Genomic DNA, 21563 nt, shown 5'->3' with positions numbered 1-21563 from the left:
TTGACGTAAATTAAAAAGAATATTTCACAACCCCTGGCCCCGGGGTCATGAAAGTTAAATCGCTATTCATAACCTGTTCATATGAAACTGTAATATTGGTCCGAATGGCGAATATTGCACATGATACATGAACTATTTAAGTACATGTTGCAGTTACGCCTTCGTTTGTTCTTTTAGTACTTGTTTAAGGGTTTAAAATATGGTGTGCTACACTCAGTATATCAATTTCTTATGTAAATATTATTCAAACAAACAAAACCCTTGAAAGAATGAAAACCGTATAACCTATATCCAAGGATATGATATAGAACAAGGCTAAATGTAGATAATGAAATTAGTTTCATGAAAAAATATCTGAAAGATACTCAAAATATACACTGAAAGTGTAATCGGTGGAACATGGCGATTGTGTTTACTCTTATTCAACCGATCTTCACCTCAAAGAAATTGCCAAATATGTAACAACAATGATGACGTATATGACATCACAACCGTTGACCGATTTCTTACAAAATGGCGGCTTCGGTGACATGGGTATACAGGATTTTGCGAGGACCTTTCCTTTGATTCGGGGATCGTTTGTACATAACTGTGTGATGTGAGTAATCAGAATGATTCTGACTATCTGTGTATTGTTACATGTTTTATCGTTTTCATTGTAACTAAGAGAAGAAGCCAGATATGCCGATCATTACCGTTGTTGTTCTGCGAGATTTTCCGTCAGTCATGGCGTTACGCTGCACAGAAACTTTGACAATTTCGTATAAACATATCACATTACTGTATTATATCTATTATTTTTTGCTACGATACTATTTCCATGTATGTTCTAAAAGTATTGAGCCTATGCATGCTACGAATAGACGAATGGGTTTCTGAAATTTGAGAAAATGCAGTACACAGTGTAAAGTCTCAATGTTTCTTTGTTTACATTTCAACAAGTGCTGTCTTTCGCACACAGCGTTCGTTTAATATCACCTAGACACTTGGTTTTAGTGACAAAGACCATTTCTTATTTGATACTAAAATGTATGAGGAATTCAGTGATGTATTTGTCACAGCTTAATAGGAAATATACGTGATGTAATAGGCGTCTCAATACCGGCCTTCGCGAAACCTGATTTTGAAAACACTATCCAATGCAATATGGCAGAAAGCGCATTTAGGCGTTCGTGTTGGTGTATTTCGAAAACATCCCAACCTTAAAGTCACCGCGGCAGGGATAAAAGCGTCAGTTGACTTGTTTGGAACATTTCAGCAGGTGCCTGCTACTAAACTATTCTCCTCAATTATTTAAGGGTGACCGGACATGATTACATCATTCTAAAATTGCCATGGTAACTGTCTTAGTCTTAGTCTTAGCTAAGATATTTGGCTGAGACAGTTTCATGATCCAGTCTTATCTAAAATCTTAGCTAAGCAAAAACATTTAGACTTAAGATTTTTTTGTGCTAAGCAAATTTTAGACTTAAGATTTTTTTCATGATCCCGGGCCCTGAAGAACCAAGTCTTGGGACGATTGCAAGTTGTCCAGACTGCACGGAGGGTAGCCAATCATTTTAATGTTCATGTTAGGACAATCTACCGACTGCAGGAGTAGTATCAGGTCACTAACAACATCCAACACCGCCCACGCAGTGGGCAACGTTCAGTAACATCACAATGTCAAGACCGACAGATTGTGAGCAACCATCTGCAGGATCGCTTCCCCAGAGCGACGGAAACAGCACGCCAGAGTATTGGGAGTCACAACAGACCCATCAGTGCCGATACAGTGCGTCGACGTTTGCGTGGAAGAATCCTCTGCTGTCACAGACCATATCGTAGTTCTGTCCTCACCGCTCATCACCGCCAAAACCGATGGGCAATGGACTACCCAGCATGGAAATTGGCGTTATCAACAATGGAGAAGTGTGCTTGTATCTCATGAAAGCCGATACTGTGTTTCGGCAGTCGATGGCAGAGTGAGAGTCTGATGAAGGTGTGGGGAACTGTTTTCCAATGAGTGTATTGTTGAAAGAGACTCGTGGGATGGTCCAAGCATCGTGGTGTGGGGTGCAATTGGTCTGAACCAGTTGGTTGACTCCGTGGTGTTCCAGAATCTTGGTCCGGGATTAGATAATGGCGTGACAGATACTCGCTATATTGACCAAGTGATAAGACCCCACGTTGTACGACATTTTGGTCGTTACAGAAATCACATCTTCTAGCAAGACAACGCTCGTGCCCACACACTGCCAGAGCAAAGTAGACTTCCTCAGACAACATGGCATCCAAACCCTACAATAGCCTGCACTCACTCCAGATTTAAGTCCAATAGAACACCTTTTGGACGAGATTCAAAGAAGACTGAATGACCTCCAGCCAAGGCCGACAACTGCGGCTGGCCTCGATCAGGTATTTCGCACAGTATGGATCCAAGTGCCTATGGCCTTCATCAACCGGCTAATTCATTCCATGTACAGACGATGCAACACTTTCATCGATGCCCATGGAGGGCACACACAATACTGACTTTTGGGTGTCTTAATGGTACCATTTGTGGTGATTTGTTTGTGTGAACTCTAAATGTGATTCGCGAAACTGTGTTTTCCAGAATTGTCAAGTGTGAACTCAATCCTCCGTTTTGATTGTTAATTAGAGTGAATTAAAATGTGTGCTTTAAAAAAATCCGCTACCGGTGCGACATATCTTTGTGGTTCAGTATATATGCCAACATGAATGTGTGATCCGTTCATTCTATAAGCAAACCTACATTCGTGTTGGCTCATGTGAAAGTTAGCAGCTTAGGAACAAAATCAGTTTTAGATTTAAGGTAGCAGTTCTTCTGATCAACACTTTATGTGGGACTTGTACATGTAAATAGTTAGTATTCAGATGATATCATTTCAATACACAAAGAATTAAAATAATCAAGAGCTACAATACCATGTCCTCTATCATAAAATAACTCTGTTATAAAGGGTTTCCATTGTTTGATTCCGAGTATATTAATTTTCCAAAAACAATATCGCATTAAACTGTATGGTTTCAGAAGGGGTCAACATTATTCCAACCAGCCTTGAAACACCATTGAAGGAAGTTAAAGAAAGACTCTTAGAACTTTTTGACCTCTGTGCTTTTAACCTGATTCGCCATGATTCAGCTAACACCCCTGTCAGTGAAAATGCTGTTGGAGGAGGTTTTGCATTCATCTCTAAATCCCTGGCTCCCGTTTTGGATATCCCTACCTCGGCTTTGGCGAATCATATCCGATGTGATGTGTTCATCGCCCTACCGGGGCATTCTGTCCTACTTCTTACCCTGGTGGACGGGGACTCCTTAACGGAAGCCTTGGAGTATAACATGTCAGTGGCTAGAGGAGTGACACGAACACTCAGTAGATTCATGGACGAATGTGTACACCCGGTACATGGAGTACTGCCCGTCTCAACATTATATGACAAAGTAACCTTTGAAGCTCACATAAACAAAATTGCAACAAAGTCGTCACACTTCATCACAAAGGACTCACTGCTTATGAATCCTACCAGGTATGTCAAAGTCCTAAACGCATTCTGGGCAGGCGTCGCAGAGACAAAATGTGTGAAGACAGAGCCTGGGAAAGAAGATGATGATAGTCTCAGATTTCTTACAAGTGAACAATGCATTGTATTAGTTGAGAACATCAACAACAACGATGTTCAGGTGATGTATGGACCTGGTACTGGAGCCTCTACCCTGATGCTTGAGGTGGCAAGGAGACTACGCAGGTTGGGGGACACATTACTGGTCTGTAAGTCTGAGGAAGAGAGGGATAGGCTAAGGTATGTATAGTTTAGAACATACAAAGTAGCATCCTGTCAAAGTGGAAACGATTCAAATTAACAGATGACAGAGATAAAAAATACTTAAAAGTTAAATGAGTTCTATTAAGACAGAGTGACTGATTTACTTCTTCAGAAAGGTGTATACGCCAACCGTGACAGTCGATGAGCTCAGTACACTGGACTTGTCACCATTCACAGGTATCGTGGATGAAACCAACGAAACAGAAACCGACCCCAGTTGTTCACACTGGAGATTTACAAACAGTAAGATAATTCATACGTATCCGGAAAATACTGTTGTGAGATTGTATGCATTTCAACAGCATTTAAATTTTACCGTAGGCAGAGAAGTCATATTCATTCTTAAGAGATTGTTAAAGTTCTTAATAAGTGCAGTTTGTCGTATACTGAATGAAAATAAAAACTTCACAATTCATATTCGTAAATAAAAATATGCATTGTTATAGTAGTCCCAAAGTATCAACAAAAAAGTCATTGCAGCAAATTTATGTCAATCCAAACATCGTGCACCCCACAATAGTGCTAAAACGTGTTTTTCACGTGCCACTGGTCTGGTGCTATTATCATTGCACATGCATTCGCGATCGCACATGTTCCCATCAACTGTACAAAGTCAAAAAAACCTTTAAAGCACTAACAAGAACAGCCAATTCTTATGCCGCGCCTCTCAAATGTGCAGTGTGAACGTGCGTGCCATTGGCATGCTGGAAGCGGGAACCTCAGTAAGTGACGTTGCAAGGCCAACGGGGTGCAGCCGTCGGACTGTTTATGATGCACAGACTCGACTGCTACCAACTGGCACCACTTCTGTTGGCCCTAGGCCAGGTCAACCACGTGTGACGTCACAGGCGAAGGGCTGTCAAATAGTGGTACGTTACCGTTTTTTTGACAGCTACAGGAATCAGCTGTGTAGGGGTGTGTATAGAGGTCGATTGTCGACACAAACCATTCGAAACTGGCTGCGAGCTGCTGACCTTCGTGTTCGACGACCAACATAGCGGAACCAATTTGGCGCCATTACATCGACGTCAGCGTTTGCTGTGGGCCCCTTGACACCTCCGATGGACTCAAAATGTACCCGCAGATTCACTGATGGTAGGACGAGAGTGTGGAGGTGACGCCGTGAACGTTATGCTCAGTGTTGTCTACAGGAAGTTGACAGATTTTGGGGCGGAAGTGCCATGGTTTGTGGTGCTTTTGGTGGAATTGACTATTCCCGACTTATCCACGCCATGGGTATCTTAATGCTGCAGGTTACCGCGACCAGGGGCTAGCCCCCCAAACTTATTCCATTCATGGCAGCACATGGTCACGATCTGCACTTTTAACATGACAATGACAGACCCCACTCAGTGTCGTAGCTGGTGTTTGGGCGTTAGTAAACCCTACAACAGTTACCTACTAATTGTGGCCGGTCCAATTGTCAGGGGAAGATTGTAGCTCGGGCGCTCCACCCGTTTGGTCCGTGGCAGGATGCTAAGTGCAGGAGTTAGGGGTCGGACGACCGTGACTCCTAGCTACCCGCATTACATTCATGTACTGGCACACATACACTCATAGACAAACGAAACACCAAGTTATACTCACCTAGTTTACTTTGTCTCAGTCCATCTCTAAATACAACTTCATCAACAGACAGGGTAGGCTCGTACCACACGGGGCGACTGAGTGGCGTGGACTGGCTTCCCTCACTTAAAAGCGCGCAGCACTTGCTCAGTGCCAAACCTATCTGTTTATATGGTTCGAGCCTGGCCTGATCTTGATCACATGTTTCAACTCGTTGTTTTGATTCGTTAATCCTATATCCATCCTAGCACTCATGAATATTACGATTGGAAATTATTGGTAAATACCGTTCGGTAACTGTCCCCTTTTATTTATCTGTTATTTTGTTCTGTCTCTCACGACAGATATATATCTAACTTATGGCTAAACGTCATTATTTTTAGACTTTCTGTCTCCCAACAGTGTCTAGCCTTTATCAATCATGAGCCAAACTGCAAATCTATAAAGAGAGTCTGATGTACTTCTCTTACTGATTTAGGGATGCATTTTTACCTTATAACATCAACCATTTTAACCATGGATTACCTGCAGAACGCAGGGAAAAAAGGTTCTTGACTGGCCGTCAAGGTCACCAGATCTCAATCAAATCGAACACTTCTGGGATGCATTTGGTAGACGTCTACGCACTCTCAGGAACCAAACGCAGAATTTGCAGGATCTTGGTGCTGCTTTGCAGGAAAGCTATTGAACGTTTGGAACTTCAGATGTAATTTCTTCTGACTTGACACTTTGTTTACGCCTTTTATTGATTATGTAATCACATGGAACCGATTTTCGGCATTGCGATTATTTTCAAGTTATCCTATGGACCTTAACAAATAAATGATAACCTCGATACCACATTCTTGTGTCCTTTCTTTTATATTAATATTTTTAGTATATGATTGTGAAGTTTCTAGTTTAACTCAGTATACTAGTATAGGTGTACTTTTAAGTGCAGTTAGGTGTAGTTTTCAATGTGTAGTTAGGTGTAGTTTTCAATGTGTAGTTAGGTGTAGTTTTCAATGTGTAGTTAGGTGTAGTTTTCAATGTGCAGTTAGGTGTAGTTTTCAATGTGTAGTTAGGTGTAGTTTTCAATGTGTAGTTAGGTGTAGTTTTCAATGTGCAGTTAGGTGTAGTTTTCAATGTGTAGTTAGGTGTAGTTTTCAATGTGCAGTTAGGTGTAGTTTTCAATGTGCAGTTAGGTGTAGTTTTCAATGTGTAGTTAGGTGTAGTTTTCAATGTGCAGTTAGGTGTAGTTTTCAATGTGCAGTTAGGTGTAGTTTTCAATGTGTAGTTAGGTGTAGTTTTCAATGTGTAGTTAGGTGTAGTTTTCAATGTGCAGTTAGGTGTAGTTTTCAATGTGTAGTTAGGTGTAGTTTTCAATGTGTAGTTAGGTGTAGTTTTCAATGCAGTTAGGTGTAGTTTTCAATGTGTAGTTAGGTGTAGTTTTCCATAAGTGCAGTTAGTTCTTAGTTCTCACTGACCGATCATTCAATGGTAGTCATAGCTACACATGTTGAAAAGATGAATTCTCAGTAATGTTGTCAACAGTCAATACTAACATCGTTACTGATTTAAAAACTGAATGTTAAAATCGATGAAAAGCTCAGTATTTCGGTCGCTGGATGCTGTACACAAACATGTAGCTCAGCAGTGTTTAAAATATTTTTGAACATTATTTTGATCCAGTTTTGGTTCATAACAAAAGGAGTAAGACAGTTAGTCCAGCTGTATACTAATTTAGGGTAGTCATGCAAGGGCTCAAATATGATAATAGTTCATTCATATCCCTTATTGAGGTACCTTTTTCACCTTATTTAGGTACTGCCAAAGCGAAGCATGAACAGACAAACAGGCCCACCACTTTTACACTTATGTACCGCTCACAGAGACGTAGAGTATCGTGTACATTTAATACTATAAAACCTGTTACTCTGATATATGTAAGGGGCAGATAACAGTTATTTTTGTTGACTGTGCATAACCATAAACAAATACTCATAGGCCGTTGTCTTTAGTGTCTGTGGTGTTTTCTTGGTATTTATATTACACACAGTTTGAGAGAAACAACATGAGAACTTTCAAGTTGTATCTCACTGACACCACTTTAAGATCTTTTAATTGACTTCGCTGTAAAAACAGTTGAACAAAACGATATTTCGATTGTATATACTATAGACATTTCCATAATTTCTAACATTGTATGTTGTAGTTATTTGAGATTTAATAAAAATGTTTTGTTTTTTTCCTGTTGTAGTTCAAGAGGAACTGAAAAACCTGAAAATGCGTACAACAACAATAAAAAGAGTAATGTACACATACATGCTTTGGATAAGTTCTTACATCGACTTAAATGAGCACATATTGTAACATACATTTTTGTATACCCACGACATACGTAAAGGTGTTATAATGAAACATACCACTGGACTGACATAGCAGCGACAGCATCATGTCTCAGATGATGGTTGTCACACAGACAGTTACCTATATCAGATTCTATGTGTATATAGTTTATTAGGAATAATTGTTTTAATCAATTAGATGGAAAAGGTATTAAATGTATTTTTCAGGAGGTGGACAGCGTTAAAGGGCAGATAGCTGTATTGAAGAATGGTGAGTCCATGAGAAACCTAATTATATACTTTATTTTGGTCTGAAATATCTGGCAGTTAATTCTCAGGATTCAAGAATAGTGACTTATTTCAAAACTCCTTTTTGTGATCCATTCAAACAATTTTCACAGCTAGTTTTGAATTCTAAACTTGATAGAGTCGAATAATCCAGAAATGTTACTCTCTGATATTGACAATGTATTTGTCGATTGTACTTTAGTCTGCACATTATATTGCTTTCCAGATGAATGGGAGGGACAAATGAACTTCCTTTTTGAAGAAATGGACGTGTTAAGGATGTTTTCTGCGAAAATAAAGCACGTCATGACTGTGAGTGATGTGAGAATTCGTGAAATATTTATTTAAACCTATTACACTATCAAGGGTGAAGACAAAAATCGCCACAGCAGTAAAACTTAACAACGACTTGGCCATTCAAGACATGTCCCAGCTAACACCGCCTACAAGACCAATAATAACAATGAGAGTATACCCCATCCCTGGCTCATCTCTGCATTGCACATTACATTTTAGGTATCGGCCAATATGTATACGCAAGAACCAAACTTTTTTTCACCATTGGTGACATAAACTAGGCACATAAAGAAACTGTGCATACAAAAATTTAAAATCTAAATTTATCAAATCTGTGTAGACACATAAGGATTTAAACTCAGAGATTAGTGATATGTATCCAACATGCATGCACTCGCTACGTTCCGTGATGTCAGTGGTTTCGTCCTTGAGACGTGCAATACGTTGTGGAACGTGCAGTCCGGGAAAGAGAAACAGAGCAAATGAATGCTACAAAATACTGTCACTTTGGAAAGCTTAACTCCTGCCCGTGCAATCGTTCAAAAAATTAAACGGCTATTGAAACGCATAGCATGCCAAGGCTCACGTCTGCACAACGTCATGAGGCCATTGGGATGGTCCGTGGGGGAATGTCTCAACGACAAGTGGCTGCACATTTCCACTGCCACCGGAACAACATTTCTGCACTGGTGAGACGCTACCAGAACACAAATGACGTCATCGATCGACCACGTTCTGGACGTCCACGTGTAACAACGCCAAGACAGGACAGATGGATAAGGGAGACCCATCTTCGCCACAGGTTTCAGACTGCAGTGATGACTGCCCGAACCATCCCAGGACTTCGCCGTATCCACCCCAACACAGTTTGACAATGTTTACGTCATGATGGGATCAGACCACGACGTCCCGCCATAAGGCCTATCCTGACACAACGTCATCGACAAGCTCGCCGAATGTGGTGCCGAAATCATGTCCGCATGGACATGGTGGAGAAATGTTGTATTTACAGATGAGTCCAGGTCTAACATTTCCCATAGTGATGGACATCAACGTGTCTATAGACGCGTGGGAAAACGTTATGCACAGGCCTGTGTCTTGGAGAGGAATCGCTTTGGTGGTGGTTCCGTGATGATTTAGGGTGGAATAACAGCACGCCATCCCACAAGCCTTCCTTGCACGTTTAGTAGGCTCTATGCGTCGTCGATGCACTGCTGTTCTCAATGCCGATGGTGGACATACCCGTTATTGAGATTGTGACAAGGTCGTTTGATCCCTGTCCCGCTTGTGGACTCGCTTGTGGACTCAGTTGAAATTCGCCCGACTTGTTATGGTCTCATGATCCCTCCATTACATTTTATATGCACCTTTGACATTGTTATCGTACTTATCAACTGGGATAATATTTTGACAATGCACAGTTTCTTTATGTGCCTAGTATATAAAAAATAGACACATGAAAAGTCTGAAATGCAACGGTGAAAAAACGTAATCTCTCTGTGGTTTCGTTGATGGGCGAGAGTGAAGCAGACGGCTTTTTGGCAACTTTTAATCGCTCGGTATTAATTAACCACAAGTTTTTTAAGAGGGAATTTGGTGTGCCACTGAAGACTAACCACAAGTCTTTCACATGTAATGGTTAAAAGTGTACAAAAAAAACAAAGTTTCTTCGTTCTTTAAGGCTGAAATGCAACGGTGAAAATATTTTGCGTCATGATTCATTTTTAAAGTTGTATTTATCTATTTTTGCTTCTCAATATTGTAGGATCGAAAGAAGAATGCACTTCGACACTCTCCATTTGACGACCTTTCATCACCAGGTGAGAGTGGGGAGTTTGAACACATCGTGTGGATACATGAACTAACGTGTCAGTCATGCAGAGATATCAAGGTGTTAGCAACTTAGACTATGCTCGTCAGTCCTTTAGAAATATCCTTCTTTCTTTCTTATTGAGTCAGAATATTATCTTTACAATTCAACAGATCTATTCTGTTACAGAGTGTGACGGTTGGGATCTAATGGCTAACTGGATGAAACCTCTACTCGTTGAGTTTAAACAGAGAATATACGGACAGAATGACGTACTGCACAGTATTAAAGAGGTGAGAATATGAGACAGACATGTTTGTCCAAATTCACACAAATATACATCCATAAGTGGAAGGAAATAGGAATAACCGTGCAAATACAAGTGCCGGACATGTCATTAAAAATCCCAAAGCATAAAAGTTGTATACAACTGTGTAAAACCATAAAGTCATGCATTAATGCAGGAACGTATGTAACTAATACTGTTCTCATTTCATTAGTTTCTAGCTAAAGACAAGATCCTCATTGCCTACATCCAGACTAAAATAGGTATGTATTTGATTTGGAGATCAATCATGCTTATGTTCATCACTCAAGCTCCAGATACTAGAATAAAGTAAGTGGGAAGCTGTACATCTTGACAAATTTCCTTTATGTAAAGGGAATCAAAACTCCAACTTTTAGTCATCCAGCCGACGCCATTTCAATTAGCCTGCATAATCACTGGATGCCAAATAGCGTGAGCCATCCAACAAACTGGGTTTCCGACCAGCAAGGATGTGCCTCGTTGAAAAACGGCAATCCCCTTGAATTCTCATATTCCATTGGATTTTTCACCTTGCAAATTCATATATGTGGGTATATGCGCATCCACAATTATGAACTTCAGTATTCAGCAATTACATGTATAATTATTTTTGCGACAATAGATTTCTCCCAAAGTAGTCAAACAAGCGACGACTTGTTCAGGCAGATCGTATTCAATACAACAATTACTACTCCCTTCTTGTCGCTCAGTGGGTTTTTTACTTATCTAAACACTACACTTGAGAATTTTCGTCATTCACTTGATGCTCGGTTAATGCCTTTATTACAGGTATTAATTACTTGTGACAGCACTCGGATTACCGAGACAATGCAATTTAACTCAATAAGTACACCCATACCTCTAAAGGTGGCGGCGCAGAAAACGAAGAACGGCCAGTTAAGTTGCCAAAACAACCATCCCATTAACAGATATGTTGTTTGATTATTCACTGTTGTCTTTCACTGTGGGTTTGTCAAAGGTGTTTATATATGCAGGTTTATTAAAGTAGACAGGAATCCACCCACATCTTGGCGTTGTGTAAAAGCAAATACTTTGTTCAGAGGATTAGCCGATAATATGCTGTTCATTGTTGTCTAACTAAATTAATATCGTGAGCATAGATGTCACGTGTGCTATATTTCAGCTATCCAATGAGTCATCACACTGATGAGAAACAGTTGAAAGAAATAATCAGATGAACACGGGCTGTAATATCCCGAAACGCCTCATACAAAGACACGTGACATGTAACAAGTTTCCTTGTACATCTGTAGATGTATGGGATATTGTTCTTATGTGTGGATGTTAACGGATATAATCCTCAAACAAGTTCATTGTCTGATTGTCTGAAAACATTTTTAGTGTGAACTGCGATATTTGCTTTTGGTTTTCAATCATTTGCTCTTATAGAAACACGCGAGGCCTGAATGGTCATTGATCAATGTCTTCCGACAGTGAAAATGATCAATTATTCCTGAGTGCTATTATTTTATAAACTATCTTAAGTAACGGCTGGAACTAAAATCGCTCGATATTTAGATACCTTGTTAGAGACTGCCGGATTGTTGGGAAGTTTTGATGCAATTACTATGGGTAAAATAGAACACTCTATGCTAACGTGGAACCTTTTATTAAACTTAAAGGAAGAGGATAAGAGTCCCCACAACGAATGTAACGAATATCGTTCGTATGTGCAGTGTGATACGTCAGTACTTCCGGACAGCTTTATGAGTTCGAGTGAAATTGCATGAAGTATTGAGTGTACTGTGGAGAAACTGTAACTGTCAAGTAAACATCAGACCGATATAAACTGTGCATATGCGGCGTTCGTTGAATGTGTGAAAACTGAAATGACTACAAAGCTACAAGCTAAGAAAGTTACTGTGAGTGATGTATCTAGCCGGAGAAAACGCAGATGTAGAAAGCCCTAGTGGAGTGAAGAGCTAACCTATATGTGGCCGAGAGGGAGTGGAGTCAACACAGAGGTCCAAGGAGGCACCAATATAAGACTGTGTGTGTAGAAAAGAGAAAGAGTTTCGACAGATGTGTTACTAAAGCTAAACGCCATTATGACTGTTAGACTTTGCTGATATTGAAAAGTTTTGCCAAACAGAACCCGGTGAATTCTGGAAAGGAATAGGAAAAGTTTCAGTAGGAAACAGGAGAACTGAACAAATCCCCTTTGAAGTGAAATTGGGTGATGGACGCGTATCTAGTGATAGAGAATGTGTTTTGGGAGCCTGGAAAGATGCATACTCGGACCTGTTGAACTGTAACGCAGACACTACTGGAGACAGTGTAGAGTGTGATACGGGATGTGAAGATGCGAATAGTAATCTCAACAAAATGGTTTCCAGGGATGAAGTCCGACAGGCGATTCTACAGACGAAAAGTGGTAAATCAGGGGGATGTGACATGTTACCGTCCGCAGTTCTAAAGAATGAACAATGTCTGAATTTTATACATAAACTTATTAATACTTGCTTCCAAGTTGGAAAAATACCCGACCTCTGGACAAGGGGTATAATCACCCCAGTACCTAAAGGTTCTACAGCAGACCCAGAAATCCCCTGTCGTATAGGGATATTACTTTGGCGAATTCATCGTACAAGATTTATTGTTGGATACTAAATAATAGACTCTCAAAGCACGCAGAACTGTATGATCTGCTGTCAGATTACCAAAATGGATTCAGAAGAGTTCTACAGTTGATCATGTGTCTACCCTGACTTCTATTGTTGAAACTAGAAAATGTCAAAGAAAATGTACCTTCGTTTGTTTTATAGACTTTTGTAGGGCGTATGATTGCATTGATCGACACATCTTATGGGGAAAACTACGAAACATCGGTATTCATGGAAAAAAATTTAATACCCTATTATCCTTATATACAGACGTGCAGTGTTGTGCGCGTGTGAGTGGGCGGTACACACCGTGGTTCGATGTAAAGTGCGGCCTTAACCTTTAGCCTGCTGAATTAATTTCAGCATAGGGCGTTGTAAAGAGGGTGGGTGATTTCAAACAGTTGGTGTGTCATTTATTAGGGGACAACTGAAAAAATATTTGGCACATTAATACTTGATAGAAAAATGAACATTATGATCTAAAAACATCCTGATAATTTCAAACATACAGAGGTTAATGACAAGGCAAGCATAAATAATGCATTGTTTTCCGAATGTACCTGAATTACTTATTGACAGTGGAATGCGTTTCATATAAGGAACCTGAATAAATCGTTAAATTAGCGGAAACCGATTTCAATATTCTTATTTCAGATATCTCATAATTAGCTGACTTTAAATTCGTATGTTTGTATCGGCAATCATCAGCGCGACGATAAATTAAAAAACATTTCTGAAAAATAATAATCGGAAACGTTCGTCATAAACAAATCGTGTTTTCGATGTCAGTTGTCATCACATGTTTTATTCAAATGACTCTATTACGTTTATTTCAACGTGTCATGTCATGAAAATTGCAGAATAAAATATATGATTTATGAATATTCACGAGTCCTAATTTCAAGTGTTATGGTTCATTATTTCGACACAAGCCCACGGAAAAACAGTGTTGCAGTGTGTTACACGTACGAAAAACAAACATGCTATTTTGACAAGAATAAAGTTCACAGGACTTTCGTGCCCTGGCGAAAGTTGAAGAATCTTTCATTCTACACGTGTTTAATTTATCATTTTCAGTATACTATGACAAGAGAGAACGAAAAGAATATCGCGAAATCCAACTTGTTTTCTGGTAAGTGCAAAGGTCACCGGATGTGATGTAACAGACAGGGGTTGTCTGGTAAAAATCTTTCGTCTTTGAATACTAACAGTAAATTAGGAAAAGTTTCGTCTGGCAAACCCAAATTTAAGTCATTTCTCCATTTAGAATGATTAATCTTAGCTCATGGGAATAAAACATGTTGTTTTTTACTATACAATTAGCATATCACGGAACCAGTCCGACTTTGTATACTCCCGTGACCCGGAAACAGTAGTCGATCAAACACCCCCTACCCTGAGTTCCATGCGGCCAGCCAGTACAAACGTTTACCAACATCGGCCTCAACAACAGGTGCGCGTGACAAAATTTGTTTCAAAATAACATTCATGCTTTTCTTATTGTGACAAAATATGATGCGTGATGCTTATGTATTATATTGTATACTAAAATATAGTACAATTATAGTTTCACTTGAAATTAGGGATGATATAATACATTTTGCGTTCATATTACATGTATGCCAAATTTATAGTCTCACTTCAGAACAATTTTAATTTCATAGATAAATTTATGATAGATTTGTAATGCTTAATGTTTCACAGCTGGTTACAACTTTAAACATTTTCATATACCGGTATGTTAATTATTATTAATAATATGATTAGTGTTTTTCTCTCCCAAATGGTGATGGGTAAAGACACTGAGGATATATCAACGCATTAGCAAAGTGTAAATAACCAACTTTCAATTACTGCCTTTCAGTGATGTGGAAAACTAACAATTTGACATAATTATTTAATACAACTATACCATAAAATATATGGATAGAAGTTTCATATTATTTTGTGTATTTTGTTTCTATACAATATCTTGCTAAAATATACCTTAAATACAGATGGGTGATGAACTATTTTTCATTTCAACAGTAACTCTTTGTTTTGTGAATTAAATCATGAATAACTAGTGTCATTTATGCAGTTGCGGTAACAGTATATTTATCAGAAAATGTTATCATCTGATGAAAACAGAGACAATATACATGTGATAAATTATATGGTCTCTGATGAAAGTGAACAGGCCTCATATTCTGTTAAGAATAAAGTAAACAGAAATTATCTTACCTTAGCATCTTTTCCTGGGTTTTGGAGCAATGACATAATATGAAATTAGTCTACTGAACTTTTTTTAAGGATTGTTGCTGTCTGATAGAGTCATATACTACTATCACTACAGTATGTAATATTGCCTCTGCCATCATAAAACAAAAAATGTCAAGAACAGTTTTCTTTCAATTAAAAAATGCCAAAACCTGAGCACACTTTCGTTTAGGGTCTGTATGTATTTTATATTGTCATTGCCACATATATATGGCAATAAAAAAATCCAAATTGAAATCTCAATGAATTAGCTCCAAACTGAACAGCTAAAAATCATTTATTGCAGGGCTTGATTTAGGGGAAAGGAAACCTGTTTGTCGCTGGTGCCACCTTACATGATTACCTTGATGCCTCACACAAAAACTGGTTGCACCTCCTGCTCAGTATATAATTATCTATTACTTGTGGTTTTGATACTGCTGATTCACAGCATCATTACAACAAATTATTCTGGGTCTGGTATGATAATTTTATATTACTTCATAAAATATCATGACATGAAAAAAGGGTCATTCTTTCAATCACTGTCAGTGTAATCAAGCCAGTTTGCCAGAATATGAACATGCACAGTGTGCAAATAGATATCAATATGAGGTTACATTTTGCAGTTTTAGGTTGCACCAGTGCAAATTCTAATTGCTAGATCGAGCCATGCACTGGGTCACTTGACCAGTATTTTTTAGAAAAAAATGGACACATGTCAAACAATGTGAAGTACTAGTAGGTAGAATTAAAACTTTGAAAGCTCTGCTTTTGATGCAACAGACGTATTTCAATTTTGGTCCTGCTTGGAGAACAAAAGATGTGCTGTTTAGCTGTTTTAATGTCTAAAATAAATACCGATTTTGTGTGAAATGCATTCACACAAACTATGGATATGTTTGTATCCCGTCATTCCAATTTTTAAGAAATCCATTTTCATTACATTCTTACACTAGATCTGGTTTTATCCGTTTCTGTGAAAGGAAAAAAGAATTCATGCACGGCATCTTCAATCACCAGAATTGTCCCTCTTGTGGCGATAGACACATAACAACATTATGTTGATATTATGTTGTTATGACATACTGACAGTTTATAATATCTCCCAGTGTCAGAACATTATTCGAAAATCATCGACCGCGAGATCCATTACGACTTCGAATTTGTAAAAATAAAGATCTACGCAACGGCGGCAATATTGAGGGGACAAAATATACAACGCAAGCAAAAAATGACAACTGCTTTTGAAAATAGCTAACAGTAACGAATTGAAGGTAAATATAAACTTAATTCTATCATATACTTTGGATTTTACGGGAATTTGAATCAATTTAGAAAATGTATCAATGGTCGTTTTCCAACTCGTGCCTATTTTACCTCCATGAGTGCCATGCCGTACGTGCTTCCGGTTTCATCAAGGGTGGGTACAATTACAAATATTGTGATAATGTTTCATGATCTGTATTAATTAGGTATTGAGTCGTTTTCTTTGAATGATTTTGAGTTCAGATTCTGCTTATGAACGCGTTTTTTCAAACATCCTTCGTGTGCCCTTACGCGTCACCTACGACTGTCAACAATGTCAGTGTCGGAAGGTTTAGCCAACAAAATCATTATAAACTCGATAAATATGATAATTTTGTTACAAAGACAATACCATTTACCTAATCAGACCATGTAATTAATTCCAGCGTAAATAGTTTGATCTATCAATAGGATGGCACATTTTTTTCGGTGTCACGATGCATGTGGAGTTATTTGTTTACCGTCGTTGCCATGATCGTTGATTTTCATCCAATCGGTGACGTAGCATTGAGATTGTTTTCGTTTATAAATAATTAATTTTTAGAAAATGGGAAGCTTCAGTGTTTTTTCTTTACCAAAGAACAAAAATATTGATCAAATTCTAAAAAACATATTACATTATGAAGAAAATATTAGACTGGGTACCACTCGACGTGATGTGCCTGAAGTCAACAATGGCCGTTATTTGCCGAGAATTTTGGCGAACTCATTTTTAATTCATGGGCATTTCGTGTTAAGGTACATAAATTAATTGAAGATTACATATTTACAAAGCTGAGAATTAATGCATTCCATGCATAAGTCAAATGACATGTAAATCCGACTTGTTGAATAATTATTGCAAGTTTTATTTGGGGATGTCATTATTCTGCTCTCCTGTCGAATGGGTTCGACAGTAACATTGATAGGATTAAGCAAGGGTGCTTGTTATCTCCCCTTCTGTTTAACCTCTATATTAATGACTTGATCACAACTGTAAATGAACTGGCTCTAGGTGTAGACGTCGACAATATCAACGTTGAAATGTTAGATTATGCTGACGACATAGTTCTAGTCACAGAGAACGAAGATGACATGAACATTTTACTTGATGTACTCAGTACCTGGTGTCTGGAGAATAAGATGGACATAAATGGAGATAAATCGAAATTGATCCATTTCAGGACCAAATCAGTGAGAATAACTTCGTAAACTTTTTCGTCGGGAATGAAAAATATCGAACTAGTGAGCTGCTATAATTATCTTGGTTTGTTACTAACGCAGCACCTCGACTATCAACGGATGGGACAAGCAGTAGCAAACTCGGGAAATAGAGCTCTGGGTATGTCAATATCAAATTACAAGGCCTTCTGTCGAATGCAGTACGATGCCTATACAAAACTTTATGATTCGATGGTGTGGTCTACCATACAGTATGGTTCTGTGATATGGGGACAGTACGACTTATCATGTATTAAGGCTGTGCAGAATAAAGCAATGAGGTTTTTTATTGGTCTCAGAAAATTCACCCACAAAGCTGTGTCCGGAGAATTGGGATGGACTCCACCTACAGTTCGCCAATGGGAGACCGTGTCTAAGTTTTACAAGCGTTTAAGTTCCCTTCAAGACCACAGACTGTCAAGAAATGTTTTTATATGGGCTAATTAAATTGAATTTTAGAGTCCTCGTAAAATATAAAGCCCTTGGATTGAATATTTTTATTCCAAAAGAAAATAACTATCACTACATACGTATTGTGACGGAGGTGAAAGAAGGAGTTTTTAAGATGTTCAGAGAAAAGTGGAAAAGTGCTTTAAATCAGGATAACAGTATCAGTGGCAAGGGAGGTAACAAACTGCGTTTATATAACCAGTTCAAAGACAACTACAGAGTGGAATACTACAATACACTCCCGATGTCGAGACCAAACGGAAGATCTCTGGCCGTATTCAGATGTGGGGCTGCACCGATTAGGGTTGAAACTGGGCGCTATACGAACCTCCCCGTCAATGTGTTTTAACTGTACCAACTGTGAGGAAGATGAGATGCATGTTTTACTTCAATGTCCAGTTTATAATGATGGCCGTAAAGATCTTTTATCTACATGTAATGATGAGTGGCCTGATTGTAATGTACAGAATGATGATGTTAAGCTATGTTTTATCCTGGCCAGGCCAAGTGTTGTACATGTGTAAGTGCCAAATTACGTAAGGATATTTTATATACCTTATTGTGTTGTTCTATTTTACCTGTGTATATTATCCATTTAATTTTTTTCCCCATTTGTATTATTGGTAATTTTAATTTGTACTTTTTTAACGTTTAGTCTCTCATAACTCAACACGGAGAGGCTCATTTTAATAACTTTTATGTTTGCTTGAGGTGAAACTATAATAAACCACCTGCCTGTCTGTCTAGATAGAAAATGTCCCATAAAATAACACTTTCATTCGACCCTTGCACCAAAATTCTTTAAAGTTATATTATTGGTTATTTTGTAACCGTATCACAGGGAGATTTGCGAAAAAGTGTGCGTACAGCTGATTGCTGATTACAAGCTTCGCTGACGAGAACATACACTCAGTGATATTCATCTCTTCGTGTAAAACTATGAGAAAATATAATTTAAATGGTAAATCATCATGTCTAGTGATAATCTATCAAAGATTTCACATTTTATTGATCACGTTGCTCGTTCGCCCGAAGTCTCTGAAGGGATAATATGTACTTTACAATACTGATGTGTTCCGATAGCTTCAATCTGAAGGTTTTTATGCATTAATCAACTATTAAAACATATGTCAGTTTGGTTATACCTCTTTATTGTATATCCTTTGTTTTGACAGACAGCTTTTCATCCTCCGATAGGTGTCGCTTTGCGCAGTGAGAATAATTCTGAACACAAGTAAAACATGGCGAAATTATAGTCCATAACAAGCAAATCTGCATTCTGCAAAGTAACAACTGATCCATATTTCAACGCTTTTAAAATAGGAGTTTTGTTTCCCTTTAAGGAATAAGCAATTGACCTCTTCTAGGCACAGCCTTTGCTCTTAACCATGCAAAGTTAACTTTTTTCTAACAAATACGCTTATAACGAATATAACAAAGATGTGTTTGTCACGTCTATTTGCTGTGCGTCCATTGTAACAAGATACAATTAGTGGTCCCTTTAGTTGACTGTGTTGATTTTATGTGTTTTTATAGAGTGGGTATTAGAGTTGTTTCCAGATAAGATATGACTTAATATCCAAAAGGAAATTCATATTCTACAGTCGATTAGCACTAAGATATGAGAAAAGAAAATATGAACTGACTTACAAAAGAAACTTGACACCCATTCATTTCAGTCATACAGAAAAATAACAAAACCAATTCATATGATGATACCGGGATAGTTTGTAATGATCAGTACTGCATGATACGACAGGCAATCATGACTGGTTGTTTGAAACATGCAGAGTTTGAGTCACCGAAAGACGTAAGGGGTATGAAATCATTTCTTACAGTTAGCAGTGTAAAGACCATGTCCATAATGAATGTTTGTCAGTGGACATGCACTGACATTCAAATCAATATCTGTGACCTCCATTGGCGTTGATACAGGCCATATTACGACGTCTCACGGAGAACGTAAGACGCAGATGACGTTAGCGCGAATCTGTCTCCACACCTCATGAAGTGCCTGTTCCAGTTGCTGTCTGGTCTGTGGCTGTTGCTGTCGACCTGTCAACTGTCGTCCAAGATGATCCCAAAGATGTTCAGTGGGCGATAAATCCGGGGAGCGTGACGGTCATGGCAAAACCTGCAAGTTATTCTGAGCAAGGAAGTCTGTGGTCAATCTCGCTGTATGGGGTGTAGCGTTGTCTTGCTGAACATGGTCCCCTGTGCATGTTGTCGAAGGAATGAGTGCAGTCACTAATAAACATGAATTTCGAGAAACATCCATCAAAAACAAAAAAACACTGAAGTTGGTGTGATTGGGCTTATGATTCACATGTTGTGTGTTTGGTATATCATACTGACCACAGATTTCAAGTTAGCGGGTGTAAAGTTTCTTTTGTACGTCAGTTTATGAATTAGAATATAAACATAAGAAAACAAGACACTAATATAACCGCTCATAAATAATTGTTGAAAATCTGACATCATGACAGTGACAAGTAATGTCATGTGAAAGTTGGATACCATACTCTGTATCACTGCTCCAGTAAACCTGAATGAGAGGGATAATGGCAGCATAAGATTTGGATATAAAACGTATTGAACAGATAGTCATATAAAAGACTGATATTGGCTGGTATGAATGAAGGGTAACTAAGTTTGATGCAAGTTGGTTGGTTGTTATTTAAGTGAGTGAGTGAGTTTTGTTTTACACCGCTGTTTGCAACATTCCAGCAATATCGCGGCGGGAGACACCAGAAACGGGCTTCACACATTGTACCCATGTTGGGATTCGAACCTGGGTCTTTGGCGTGACGAGCGAACGCTTTGACCACTAGGCTACACCACCGCTCCTAGTTGTTGTTTAAAGCCGCGCTCAGCAGTATTCCAGCGATATGGCTGCGGTCTGTAAATAATCAAGTCTGGACCGGACTATCTTGTGAGCGATATCATATCAATTGGGATCTGATGACCTGTAAGCACAGAACAGACCAAGTCTACATTTCAGAAAGAAGCACCATTGGGTGCAAGTATCTAATGCAAAAATGTAATAACGCATTGTTCCCTGTCACCTCTTTATTGTTTCAGAATCTTGGGAAGAGGAACAGTCGCTCCATCGAAGTAAAGTAGTTACCTACCAACAGGTATTAATAATAGCATGCCGGAAGGTTTTCATCACCGATATTTCATGAAAGTCTTTAATAATATTGTTTTAGATTCATTTAGAGACACGTTCTTCTATTTCAGACCTTTGGTATGTTGTTATACATATGATGTAGGATGGTCTCTTGATTATTAGTTTATCATGATGATACTGATTTTGGC

At 38.6% G+C, this 21563-nt stretch overlaps 1 protein-coding gene across 1 annotated transcript in view; it reads left to right on the top strand.

Moving 5' to 3' along the window:
- The window catches only part of LOC124286843 (mRNA export factor GLE1-like), a 135109-nt gene that overhangs the window by 67585 nt on the left and 45961 nt on the right, over positions 1-21563 (top strand). Inside the window, exons 5-13 of the mRNA XM_046723285.1 lie at positions 3035-3806; positions 3943-4073; positions 7636-7685; positions 7952-7994; positions 8238-8323; positions 10074-10128; positions 10308-10411; positions 10619-10667; positions 21327-21382. Coding sequence (XP_046579241.1) covers positions 3035-3806; positions 3943-4073; positions 7636-7685; positions 7952-7994; positions 8238-8323; positions 10074-10128; positions 10308-10411; positions 10619-10667; positions 21327-21382 — 1346 coding nt within the window. The remainder of the gene's footprint in view (positions 1-3034; positions 3807-3942; positions 4074-7635; positions 7686-7951; positions 7995-8237; positions 8324-10073; positions 10129-10307; positions 10412-10618; positions 10668-21326; positions 21383-21563) is intronic.

The sequence above is a fragment of the Haliotis rubra genome, unplaced genomic scaffold (assembly GCF_003918875.1).
Source record: "Haliotis rubra isolate DU_JTF1 unplaced genomic scaffold, ASM391887v1 Scf393, whole genome shotgun sequence".
Lineage (NCBI taxonomy): Eukaryota > Metazoa > Mollusca > Gastropoda > Lepetellida > Haliotidae > Haliotis > Haliotis rubra.
This window is presented reverse-complemented; position numbering and strand designations above follow the sequence as displayed.